At 45.1% G+C, this 14,174-nt stretch overlaps 1 protein-coding gene across 1 annotated transcript in view; it reads right to left on the reverse strand.

The window, feature by feature from the left end:
• Positions 1-1,179: 1,179 nt before the first annotated feature.
• Positions 1,180-14,174, reverse strand: part of LOC309566450 (peroxidasin homolog) — an 81,935-nt gene continuing 68,940 nt past the window's right edge. The window contains exons 18-20 of the mRNA XM_082271593.1: positions 5,326-5,428; positions 3,800-3,881; positions 1,180-1,442 (exon numbers count right to left, since the gene is read on the reverse strand). Coding sequence (XP_082127719.1) covers positions 1,365-1,442; positions 3,800-3,881; positions 5,326-5,428 — 263 coding nt within the window. The 3' untranslated portion in view covers positions 1,180-1,364. The remainder of the gene's footprint in view (positions 1,443-3,799; positions 3,882-5,325; positions 5,429-14,174) is intronic.

Genomic DNA, 14,174 nt, shown 5'->3' on the forward strand with positions numbered 1-14,174 from the left:
GTTCCAGAAATCCCCACCATCCTAGGAGTTCCAGGAATCCCCACCATCCTAGGAGTTCCAGGAATCCCCACCATCCTAGGAGTTCCAGGAATCCCCACCATCCTAGGAGTTCCAGAAATCCCCACCATCCTAGGAGTTCCAGAAATCCCCACCATCCTAGGAGTTCCAGGAATCCCCACCATCCTAGGAGTTCCAGGAATCCCCACCATCCTAGGAGTTCCAGAAATCCCCACCATCCTAGGAGTTCCAGGAATCCCCACCATCCTAGGAGTTCCAGGAATCCCCAAAATCCTAGGAGTTCCAGGAATCCCCACCATCCTAGGAGTTCCAAGTGTCCCTGTCTTCTTAGGAATTCCTGTACACATAGAAGTTCTATGTGTCCCTGCCTGCCTAGAAGTTCTAGGTGTCCCCAGCCACCTAGGAGATAAAGGTATCCCAGCCTTCCTAGTAGTTCCAGGTGTTCTCACATACCTAGGAGATAAAGGTTATCCCAGCCTGCCTAGTAGTTCTAGGTGTTCCCACATACCTAGGAGCTAAAGATATCCCAGCCTGCCTATTAGTTCCAGGTGACCTTACACACCTCGGAGAGAAAGGTATCCCAGTCTTCCTAGGAGTTCCAGGTGTTCCCACACACCTAGGAGATAAAACTATCCCAGCCTGCATGGGAGTTTCAGGTGTCCATGCCCACTCAGGAGTTTTTAGGTGACCCATGGACAGACACGGACAACATTTATTTTTCCCCTGTTAAAAGTAAGGAAGGCCAAAAAATAGTTGTATTTAGACATTTGTAAAGCTGACATTTTAAAATGATACCCAGACATGATATTAGAATAAAGTAATTCTGCAAGACCCATCTTTAGTCAAAACCTTTTTTTTTTTTGAGATGAGGAAGGGTTAGATCCTCTCAGATTTTCATTGCTGTGTCTATCCATCATGGAAAATATATGTTCATTCCCTGTCCTGGTGACAACACAGGAAGCGAGCAGAATTCCCCCCAATGGGGACACAGCTACCAATATTACAAAAAAAAAAAGAAAAAAGTATTTAACCCTTCCTAGTTCTTTTCAAACTGTGCCAGTTGGCCAGTGTTAGACCTAATACTCTACAGGTTCTGTATCTGTGCTGAATGAGGATCAGAGAAAAAGATGTCATCTTCCTGAGTATGATCAGCACCTTCAGTTTTTGAGGATCAGACTGTAATGACGGAACACACAACAGAATATATACAATATTTTTTTTTTTTTTTTACATTCAGCCCAATTGGCTGTCAGGAAGGACTACACTGAATATGAGGGTTTTGCGGGCATTTAGCCGTCCTCACGCAGAAACGTATATCATTTATAGTGCAATGCTGGTACAGTACATCATTGTAATGGGTGCTGCCCCCTTGTGGCCACCTGTGTCTTCTGCAGCTGCTTTAACTGGTTTTCCATTTCTCTCACCTGAAAATATGGAACAGGAACAAAAAAAAAATTAAAAGGCAACGTCAGACTGACAGCTAAACACACAGATAAGGCATGCACGTCAAATAAACACTGCTTTTCTTGTTACATTTTACAAACACCCTTAAGGGAGGAAAACCTGAATTTCTTTCATTTGAACCTTGAGCGAAAATGTCAAATACCCCCAAATCCAAAATGAATAGCAGAACGATGACAGGTCAAAATTGCAATACAAACAAGAAACTGATTGCTGGGAAAGTACGATAATCACAAGACATTGCTGGGAAAATACTAAAATCACAAGACATTGCTTTCAGATACACTGTAATTCATTCATTGCTGTCTAGATAAAATGATCAACATAAATGATTATGAAAAAAAAAAGGTGACTGGCCAACCTGTTATACAACTTGAAGTTCTAAACATTGATCTACAAAGAGACCTACCCTCAGTGCAGTAAGCCAACTTTAGTACTTCCCTCCCTGCTACGGGTCAGAAAATGAAGCAGGCGGTCACTCTAAAAGCCTGATGTTAACTTTCAGCTGGTGTGCAGGAGTTCTTTAAAGCCCAAGTGAAGTAACAGGATAAAAAGAAGTCCCCTTTCACATGGGCACTGTTGGGAAGCAAAACCAGACAGAAGAGGCACATTTTTAACTCACCTTATTTGTATATCAAAACCGGGCAATGGCTGCTGGACAGCCCAATACATTGCTGCAGTTTGTAGAGCTGGCAAAAAAAAAAAACAGGGCCTGTCGTAGTTGGCAGGAAATACTGCCGGCCACTGCACCCCTAAAGAAGGGAATGGGGCCATGCCTGGCGTGCCACAACCGTGTCCTATGGATGTAGTTGTGGTGTGGTAAAGCGGGATTTCACTGTGAGATCCTTCCTATAAACAGTCATGCTGGAAGGCAGCACATCCCTGACCATCTACTCACCGCTGGCCATATGCTGCTGACCAAGCAATCTAATGCATTGGCAAATCAGCAGCTAGGCCCATGTGAAAAAGGCCCAATAGACATGGTACAAATAACCTCTATTTCCCTAGTCTTACCTCCACATTCATGTTACAGCAGTTTAGGACTGTGCAGCCCCATTTGCACCATATTTAGGCCTAGTGCACTCTGTAATCAGCACTCAGTGACATACCTGGTCAAACACACCCTTCTCTTCCTGCTTAAGGGTGTTTTAGTTGAGATGGGTGGCTATTACTCAGCTCTGCCAGCAGAGAACGCTGCAGTGGGAGGGCACAAAGCATGGGGGATGTGGTTGTTACTTAGCTCTGTCAGCACAGAACACTGCAGTGGGAGGGAACAAAACATGAGGAGTGTGGTTGTTACTCAGTTCTGCCAGCACAGAACGCTGCAGTGGGAGGGCACAAAGCATGGGGGGTGTGGTTGTTACTCAGCTATGTCCTCACAGTACACTGCAGTGGGAGGGCACAAAGCATGAGTGGTGTGGTTGTTACTCAGCTCTGCCAGCACAGAACACTGCAGTGGGAGGGCACAAAGCATGAGGGGTGTTGTTGTTACTCAGCTCTGCCAGCACAGTACACTGCAGTGGGAGGGAGCAAAGCATGAAGGGTGTGGTTGTTACTCAGCTCTGCCAACACAGTACACTGCAGTGGAAGGGCATAAAGCATGAGGGCCATGGTTGTTACTTAGCTCTGTCTGCACAGGACACTGCAGTGGGAGGGCACAAATCATGAGGGGGGTGGTTGTTACACAGCTATGCCAGCACAGAACGCTGCAGTGGGAGGGCATAAAGCATGAGGGGTGTGGTTGTTATTTAGCTCTGTCAGCACAGAACACTGCAGTGGGAGGGCACAAAGCATGAGCAGTGTGGTTGTTACCCAGCTTTGCCAGCACAGTACACTGCAGTGGGGGGGGGGGGCACAAAGCATGAAGGGCATGGTTGTTACTTAGCTCTGCCAGCACAGAACACTGCAGTGAGAGGGCACAAAGCATGAGGGGTGTGGTTGTTCCTTAGCTCTGCCAGCACAGAACACTGCAGTGGGAGGACACAAAGCATTAAGGGGTGTGGTTGTTACTCAGGTCTGCTGACACAGTACACTGCAGTGGGAGGTCATAAAGCATGAGGGGCGTGGTTGTTACTTCGCTCTGCCAGCACAAAACACTGCAGTGGGAGGGCACAAATTGGTATTTTCACTGACAAAAAGGCATTATTCCACACCTCCCGTCAGTCTTCCCATAAAGCTTTGGGAGTTGAGACTATTGTCTATGGTTAGGACACACACACACACTCACTCTAAGAAAAGCTTTATAAGCCAAGAGAGTTATCTGGCAGTGTACAAAATAAAATTCCTAGGCATCGCTCAGCTCCACTAAGTATTACCGCACCTTGCTTTGTAATGCCGCAAGGGTCGTTTCAAGTGTTGAGATGTAGTTATCTTCTGAGTCCTCCTGTAGATATTCCTCCTGTCTACAAGATGAAGAACATAGAGCTGAAACGGGGAGGTAGTATACAAAGGTACAAAGACAAGACTTGGTTCACTTACTATTTGGAAAAGTGATGAGTAAGGTTGTGTTAAAGCCAAGAGAGGACTGATGTAAAAAAAATGAGGCGGGGAGAGATGTGACACAAGGCTATATGCCTTTCCGAAAAGATGAGGATTGAAGCTGCAATAGAAGAGGTATTATACCCACCTCTATGCTGGTCCATCTCTCCTACCTCCCCTTTGTTCCAGCACTCCAGAGGACTCTATAGCATTTGACATTTCCGGAAGTGTCGGATTCCTGTCTCCCTCAAACAACCCCCCTCCCCCGTGCTGTGGTTCCTTCCTCCGATCTGTCTGTCATTACAGGAATCAGCAATGAAAAAGAGGTTAGAGGAAGAAACCACAACATAGTTGGGGGGACTCAGCCATCCGACACTTCCTGGAGTGTTGAATGCTGTAAAGTCTGATGGAGGATGCAACATTGGAATAGAGGAGAATGTAAGAGACACAGGACACCAGACAGAGGAGTATAATACCTCTTCTATGGCAGAGAACTTCCTTTTGGAATCTGTTACAGAACTGACCGGGTCACTTTTGTAAGTTCTTGAACTTGGTTGAAGGAAGTTGCTTTTCTTGGATATGACAAAATGGCACCCATCCTTCAGCTTGGTCTCCTACCCAAGGGATAACCCCTCTAACCCCTTGAGGAGGGGAGTAGCAGACCAATCTGAAGCCATTTTTACTCAAGTAAGGTTTGCTACATGCCAAGACAGTGTGCGGACGGCGCCATTTTGTTGTAGATTTTTAATGTACCGGAGGAGCTGGTATTCAACCGGACCTGTACCTGCAAACAATAAGGCCATTCAGCTAGGATGACAGATTGGGGCATCTGAGTGATATCATCTGAATTTAATTCGATTGTTTTGGTTGTTGGAAAATTTGACTGAAGGTTGCGTTATACACATCTCTCTTTCCCTCCATACATGCATATAATCACAACTTTAAGGACCAGGAGGGTTAATGAGAACCTGATGAAATGTGAAAGGGAGTTCACAGAGGCAACAAGAGAGAAGTGTAAAAGGCTTATCAGGAAATCCACAATTGGGAAACAGGATGACCCAATCCTGTCGATGATCTGATGATTGATGTGATACTTAGGCAAGGAAAGAGCAACTAAGGGGCAATGGCAATGTGGGGGAGCTCGGTGTTAAGACTAACAGAGGGCCACAACTTGGGAGGTGAAAGGAGAGACCCCAATTCCAGCATTCAATACAGACTGCAGCAAAGAGATCAATAGGGATCGCCAGACAAATAAGTGTAGGGAACTGATGCTACTTCTCTTTGTCCCCAATGTTTGTCCCCAATCACAGCTCACAGAAATCTGTTCTTACAGATCAAACGATTGATGATTGTGATAGCCAGGCTTACCTGGAGTCCTCTGGACTAAATCGGTCACTATAACTAAATTCCTCATCCCGTCGGTTCCGGAAGTGTGAAGAGAGGGCATCAGACTGACCCTGTGTCCCACAACCTGGGTTCAAGCAGATACAGTTTTACTCAGTTAAATATAAGTGTCACTTATTAGTATTTATATAATAAAAATCCTCTAATAATTTCATATATGGGAAACATTTTGTGTCCTTACACCTCATCATAATGTCAATGGAGAGGGAGGCCACAGATGCAACACACCGCCCACTGACTTCCAAGGACCATAAAGCACGGTGAAGAGTAAGTACAGAACAGAATACAGCCTAGGCGTTTTGGGGGCTTAAAAAGCCTGGAAGATGATGGAAGATTATGCTGGACAGAAAAAGGATTAAGGTATTCGCAGTACAGGTTGCCAGGCTATCATACTGACAACTCTGCTGCTCACCCCCACCCATAAGTACTCACTAAAAGCCCTGAAAAAGGGGGAGTCCATTCCCTCAAAATGTGTTGACTCGATGTACAGGTTTGAATTTTCAGTAAACATTTTGTGAACTCTACATCAAGAATTGCATTTTTCTGGACACTGGACGCTCCTTTCTCCTCACCCAAATATTTTTATACTTGGGTGGGCCTACCCCCTTTTTTTTAATTGTCAGCAGCAGTTTTTCTGACTGTGATGCTGGTGTTTCCCTTTCTTTTATTTTTCTATATTTCTCTCAGCGTCAGTCCTCAATTTAAAGTGTACCAAACACTACTTTTCATGCAATAAAGTGCATCTAATCACACATTTCCCAGTTTCTATCAGATTTTGTTAATAAGGCCCCCCCCCCCCCATCATGTCTGGTAGGCCAACAAGGAGATGCAGATGTTCCCATGGCACTGTGAGGGGGCCAGCAGCATATGTGTCCACAGGCAAAGGTGGATGTGGTCCGTCCTCAGGCAGGGCACCATTTCCTCTGTTTACTGATGTTGCCTATGCTATCCAGCCACAGCATGCAGAGGAGGTGGTGGACTGGCTTACTAAACCATCCTCATCCTCCTCATCCTCCGTCACCCAAGCTGAGACTAGTGTGCAGTCCACTGAAACTGCCAGAGTGGCTTATTCTGTCTCATTTTCCACAGTTACTCCTGCCATAGCCCCAGCCTCAGGTATGCAGGATTAAGCTGAATTTTTTTAACACAGCGTCAGCCACTTGCTCCTTGACGATGCACAGCCATCACTTGATTCAGATGTTGGTTCAGAGCTTGAGGAAGCGAGGAACATGAGCCTACAGAGAGGTGAGAACGCTGATAAACAACAAACTGGCAGTCATGTTACCAATTTTTGCGCAACTGTTTGACCGGGGCGTCAAATTTCAATTTTTTACAGCAAGGCCATTTCTTGCTTTCATCAAGAGTACCTCTATAACAAGGGTCTCAAACTGGCAGCCCTCCAACTGTTGCGGAACTACAAGTCCCATCATGCCTCTGCCTATGGGAGTCATGCCTGTAACTGTCAGCCTTGCAATGCCTCATGGGAATTGTAGTTCTGCAACAGCTGGAGGGCCACCAGTTTGAGATTCCTGCTCTATAGAGTTACAGTGTGAAGGCACACCCGACACCCAAAGCCCAATTTTTCAGCACCTGTTATTTCTACCCAAAGTCTTCAGAAGAGAAACCATAATTTATCCCAAAAATCTCTAATCTTGCTCCGAGTGTACTAAATTGTGGCCTTATCATACAGACTGGCTCCATTGTTTATGCAGGTTCTATACACAGTACAGATGTGCCACTTTACAGGCAGACTAAGGGGACCCTCCAGGTGCTATATTTAAAGGAATGTTTCATCTTTTTAAAAAAGTTTTTTGTGCATTGGTACATGTCTCCTAGGGCAATATTGGGGCCCCTATACCCTTTTTATGACCAAAAACCTGCATATAAGCCTTCAAAATGGGCACTTTTGATTTTTCAAGCTCGGGTCCCATAGACTTTTAAAGAGTTTATGATTCGGATCCGAACTTTTGCAACATTCGGGAGTTTTGGTGCAAATCAAATCTGGGGATGTCCGGCCCATCTCTAGTGTGTATTTGCCTTAATACAGAGCACCAAGTGTAATTTCTGTCTGCTGCTTCATTTCTCTGCTATCAGCATAAATCACTTCTGAAAGGTTTTCCTGACACCAAGAGGTAAAAAGGACACAGGTGAGGGAGCTCTAGCTCTGTGTCAGCTCTGTTCCTGTGTGCTGTGTGAAGGGGGTGTGTCCCTTCCCTCTAATCAGCTCTCAGAGCTCTCCTCACTGAGCTCTGGAGTGTGTAATTTCAGCTCCCCATTCCCTTTTTTTGAGAGCTCAGACAAGTTAAACTCTGGAACAGATGTAGAGATAAACAGGTACAACTTATGGTGGAGGATTTGTTTAATCTCTGTGAATCACCTGAGGCCTGTCATTTCACTGGGTATATGTAAGGGTTTACAACCATTTTAATCCTCAGTTTTTATTACTACCTGTCAAGAATTATCTTCAGTTGTGGCCAGCGTTCAAGCCCTGATGAAGGAGCAGCTTTGAGCCTCCCAAATGCATATTATCTAACCTCTTGTAATTTATTGCTTGACCAATTCTGAATTTTAATTTGCCATCATCCTGTTACATCCTCTTCTGCCCCGGTAGACAGAGAGCTTCCTTTAAAAATTGAAGCTTCAGCCTGATTTCCTTATCATTGTCCATCGCCCTACCAATATGTCTTCCATCATAAAGAAGGACAGGCACAGACAACATTTTATTCTAGGTTGTTTATTTTATTTTAATTTATTTTTGCATTTAATTTTATTTTACAATTAAAAGATCTGCATCATAAAATCTGAGCCCATTTCCTTAATAGGGTATACTGAAAGCCCCATATCACCCTGCCCTTAGAGACTTAAAAAAAAAAGAGAGCAAGCTTCTTTGTATTCTTGTATAGATATACTGTATATGAAAGATAACAGAATAATGAAGCAGATAGATTCTGGCTCTGTTCACATATAGGCGTTTCGGATCGCGGGCGGAATTGCCGAGATTTTGCCCGCGATTCTGAACCATTGCAAGTTGCGGGATGCCCGAGTGATTCCCGTAACTTGCAATGGCACCCCAAACGCGGCACGATTTTGCCGCAGTTTTCACCCGACAAATTTCGGCAAAATCGTGCAAACAGAATCGCGGGACGCCCAAAAGAAGTACAAGAACTTCTTTTGGGCGTCAGGCGTCCCACAATTCTGTTTGCGCGATTTTACAGTGATTCGCTGGGCGACAAACGATTCTGCCCGCGATTCTGAACCATTGCAAGTTGCGGGACGCCCGTGCGATTCCCGTAACTGGCAATGGCACCCCAAACACGGCGCGATTTTGCCGCAATTGTCGCCCGCCGAATTGCGATAAAATCGAGCAAACTGAATCGCGGGATGCCCAAAAGAAGTACAAGAACTTCTTTTGGGTGTCAGGCGTCCCACAATTCTGTTTGCACGATTTTACAGCGATTCGTTGGGCGACAAACGATTCTGCCCGCGATTCCGAACCATTGCAAGTCGTGGGACGCCAGATGCCAAAAGTTCTTGTACTTCTTTTGGGTGTCAGGCGTCCCACAATTCTGTTTGCACGATTTTACCGCGATTCGTCAGGCAAAATCGTGCTGCGTTTGGGGTGTTATTGCAAGTCACGGGAATCGTTCGGGCATCCAGCGACTTGCAATGGTTCGGAACCCCGGGCAGAATTGGATACGAAATGCCTATATGTGAACGGAGCCTCATAGACATCCTTTGATCTGTAGTCACCATTTGCTCTAAATCATATCTCTCTATACTTAACCCCTGACCAAACCCCAGTTATTCTAATATTTTTCTATTTTTTTCATGTAATCCTGTTGAATTATTTAGATATGAAATAAACAGTACAATTTAAAAGTGAAGGGGGCACGCGGATTTGAACCGGGGACCTCTTGATCTGCAGTCAAATGCTCTACCACTGAGCTATACCCCCCATGCACATGTGTAGGGTGTTTATCTGGAGCAGGTATGGTGACTGCTCTCTATTTTCAGACTCATTGTATATTTGTTCAGCAGTGTTTGCTTTCACTACTCCCTGGACAGCTAATCCTACAGTGATAGAAAAACTAGAACCTGTAATCAGAGGAAACGGCTCGGTCGGCACAGCGACTCTAGAAAGTCACAGGGGTCCATTCACTAAGAGTTAAATAGCGGGAAATAAAATGCAGTAAATCAGTTGTGAAAGTTCAATTCACTAAGAATTTACCGTTAAATACCGAATGCGGCATTTGTTCGATTTAGAAGTAATTACCGCATTATTTAATGAGCTGGTTGCTAAGGAGCGGACTGGGATTTGTCAAAAAACAGCCTGGGGGGTCGGGGAACCCCCAGGCTTTTCTTTGACATATAACTTATTGCCACGTCCTTAAAAACTGATGACTTATCAGATGTCAGCGGGCTTCCCTGCTCGCTTATCCTAACCCCACCCCGTTCCTGATATGCCAGGCTGTATGCTGGGATAAGGGTCTGGTATGGATTTTAGGGGGGGGGGCCCCACGTAATTTTTTTTTTTTTAATTCTGGCTTTCCTCTTAAAATCTCATACTTTTTAATTGTCTGCTTTTTTCTTACAATTAGCTGTTAGCAGGGAAGCCCGCTGCCAGCTGATGAGTCATTCGTTGTTAAGGACGTGGCAGCCAGCTTCTGGGCCCACTGCTTAGCAACCAGCTATTTGTCAAAGAACAGCCTTGGGGTCCCCTGACCCCAGGCTGTTTTTAGACCAATACCACATGTGATACGGTTACCAATACCCTAGTGGTAATTATTGCATGCATTTTAATGCTCTGGTCGGTTTGTGATTTGACTTAAAGTCATTGTAAAGTCCAGTTTTTTGTTTTTTAAATAACAAACATATTATACTTATCTCCTCTATGCAGTTGATTTTGCACAGGGCAGCTTGGATCCTGCTCTTCTCTGGTCCCTCGTTCCTGCTCTTAGCCCCTCCCTTCTATCGAGTGCCCTTACAGCAAGCAGCCTGCTATGGGGGCACCTGAGCTGAGCTGCAGCTCCGTGTGTCCATTCAGACACGGGGCTGCCTTTCGGCCCTGCCCCCTCTCTCTCCTGATTGGCTAACTGACTTTGATTGCCAGCCGTGGGAGTCAATGGCGCCGCAGCTGTGTCTCAGCCAATCAGAAGGGAGAGTCCCGGATGGCCGAGAGACTTGTGAACATCGCAGGACAGAGATGGGGCTCAGGTAAGTACTAGGGGGTGCTGGGGAGGCTGCTACACCCATAAGGTTTTTTTTATCTTAATGCATAGAATTCATTAAGATAAAAAACCTTCCTGCCTTTACAACTCCTTTAAGAGCTTTTTATGCGGTATTTACCGGCACTTTTGTTTTTTGGTAAATACCACATAATCATTCTTTTTTATATATTTTTTTGTGAATTGGACTTAGTTTACCGCATGCAATAATTTATGCAAATGAGTACCATGATACCCTTATCGCATGCGGTAAACCCCTGTTTACCTGTGCAATACTGAAGCCATGGAAGGCAGGTGAGAGAAGTGCGGTCAGAATTCACTGACCACATAGAACATATTCCAATGTAAAAAAAAAATTGCAACATAAAAAAAGGAGAAAAAAAGTTGTGAAATTGTGAAATCTGAACATCGTTTATCTATAAAAACTTAACAAGAGTTTTAAAGAGTTGATACAAGTTTATAAAAAGATCAGCAAGAATGATACAAAGTTTTTTTTTTTCAACTGCAAAAAATGTTTACCCAACAAAAAAAAAAAAAAGGGAGAACTGAGAAGTGCGCGGCGTGCCAGGTCACGCTGTCCGGATAGTTTTCCTTTTTAGGTCTTATAACCGAAACAAACCACATAAGAAGAGTTTTTAGCAGCTAATAAAACATTGCAGAGTGGCGGGGAAGAATTTGGGGAAACTCGAGCTGATGACTTGTACTGATTGAAGTCCCGATCAGGCGACATGTACAAAATTCCACCAACTGCCACATAGAGGGGGTGGGGGGGAAGGAAAATAGATTCCCAATCCCTAGAGACTAGAGTATATATTCTGTATGTTTTCCAGGAACCAAAATCAATGTCCCAAAACAGAAGGGATCCCTGCCACCGGTAGAAGGGAAACAGTTGGGTTTTACAGCAGCGTTTCAAAATCTTTTTTCAGTGGTGGCATCCTTTAAAGTATACAAAATATGGAGGCACCCCGGTCTAAAATGTAAATGTTACTTATCAATGGAAAAAATGAGCCTGAGATGATGCACAAAGCTGCCTTGATTAATTAAAGCAGAGTTCCACCCAAAAATGGAACTTCCGCTTTAGGTATTCTAACCCCCTGACATGCCACATTTGGCATGTCATTTTTTTTGGGGGGGGGGGGGGGAGCGGGTACCTAGTTTTGACAGGTACCCGCTCCCACTTCCGCTCGGAGCGCAGCGGCACCCTGAATGGAAGTTCTCCTCTCCCCCTCTCTCCCTGCAATCTTCTGGGACATGTCAGAGGTCCCAGAAGATTGCTGGCCAATCAAGACGCGCAGCGCGACTCGCGCATGCGCAGTGGATACCCGGCAGTGAAGCCGCAAACTGTCACAGCCGGGTGCCCACAGCAGTGATGCCGGCGCCGAGGGAGAGGATCGAGGCTTCGGGCAGCCGCATCGCTGGACCGTTGGACAGGTGAGTGAAATGGCTGGAACTCCGCTTTAAGTTCACATCAGAAGCCCCCATCACATCAGAGACTCCCCCATTCACATAATAGGTCCTCATAACATCAGAAGCCCCATCACACCAGGAGCCCCCATCACACCAGAGGTCCCCATCACATCACAACCCCCCATCACATCAGAGGTGCCCCATCACATCAGAAGTCTTATCACACTAGGAGCCCCCATCAAATCAGAGGTCCCCATCACACCAGGAGCCCCCATCACACAAGAGGTCCCCATCATACCAAAGGTCCCCCATCACACCTGAAGCCCCAATCACATCAGAGGTCCCCCATCACACCAGGATCCCCCCATATTTTGAAGCCTTTTGGAGAGGACTACAGGCAAGTCTCCTACTGACTGATTATGGCCCATGGAGAGAGCAGCTCATTCTCCAATAATAGACAACAACATGATGAATGCTAAGAGCAAGGCTTAAGCCCCGTACACACGCATCGATTATTGGCCGGGAATTTTCCGATCGGACGATTTTCGGCTCGCTAGTATGATGCTTCCGACAACCGACTCCGACTTTTCGGCCGAAAAAAATCTGGTGTGCAGGCTATAAAATTTTTGTTGGCCGTCAACACAACGGCCGATTTTCCGTCAGTCAGTACAGATTTCGGCAGACAAAAATCTGATGAGCAAGACTGGGCATGCTCAGAGAAGAAAAAAACACACGGAAAGTAAACCAGCACATGACATCACTTCAGAAGTAGATTTTTGTTGGCCGAGAAAATTCGTGTGCAGTCTAGGCACATTCCAACCAACAAAAACACCACTCTGGACAAAAGTCGGACGATCGGTCGGCCGATAATCGTTGCGTGTGTACGAGGCATTAATTAACTCTGGATTAATTTTTGAATAATTTTGACAATAAAGCTTTGCTTCTGGAGTGAATGAAAAGGTGTAATATGAATCTTGTACAAGTTAATGATCAGAGGAAATATGGTGGCCCCCATGCAGACTGGGTTGGAGAAGCTCCTTCACTTGGGACAGAAATATTTATCAAAAATATTCCTCAAGAAATCTATGAAGATAAATTAATTCCACCTTTTCCAGACTACTGGAACTGTGGATGAGTTTGTCTTATAGACTGTTGTAGACTTTTGACAGGTGGGATGGGATCACTGTTTATGTTGTGTCTTTGTCTTATTGTGTGCCTCCTATGTGTGCATTTCCATTGTTAATTGAGACACCTATTGTTTCTGTCTGACTGTCTGATTATCTCTTGGAGATGTAATTAATATTGTGACCACTTCACCTTGTTATGGGACCATTGTGAGATGTGTGTTTATGCTTATAATTATTATGTGTAATGTATTTTGTATATCCAGGGTGGTTGTTTGGGTGCCAAATGGACTGGGCACCTAGGTCTGAGTGGCTAATTGTTAATTAGCTCATGTTAATTAGATCACTGTCAGCTATTAGTTGCTAGAGGTGGATTAGCATACTGTTTATGTTAACTGTTCCTTAGCTATGTTAATTATACTCCTGTTTACAGTTTGTATTGTTGGGGTAATGTGATTAGGCTCTACCCGATCTTATATATTCTGTTTGAATCTTCAATTAGGAGAGTTCCAGTTTGCATCTAAGCTAGTGCCGTCTAGTCTTGAGTGTAAAATTCAGCTATAATACCTGGTTCCTGGGTCCAGACTGGTGGAAGCTATATCTTGACGGAAGCACCCAAGCTTGGTGCTAGACGGTTCCGCCACACCCATCACACCAGGAGCTCCCATCACATTGGAGGTCTCCCGTCACAAAAGAGGTCCCACACCACACCAGAAGCCCCCATCACATCAGGGGTCCTCCATCACATCAGAGGTCCGCCATCATACCAGGAGTCCCCATCACATCAGAGGTCCCCATCACACCAAGAGCCCCCATCACATCAGAGGTCCCCATCACATCAGAGGTCCCCATCACATCAGGAGCCCCTATCGCACCAGCAGCCCCCATCACATCAGAGGTCCTCATTACATCAGATAGAAGATATAACGGATATGATTGGCACACAAGCTTTTTGCTGTTTAGGGTTTTTAAAAAGTACTTTTCCATTTGCAGCTGCTAAAAACATTCTAGCATGTCATACATTGTACACAGAAGCCAGTGAAAATATCAATTCCTG

The sequence above is a fragment of the Pelophylax lessonae genome (assembly GCF_965119305.1).
Source record: "Pelophylax lessonae genome assembly, chromosome: 11".
NCBI lineage: Eukaryota > Metazoa > Chordata > Amphibia > Anura > Ranidae > Pelophylax > Pelophylax lessonae.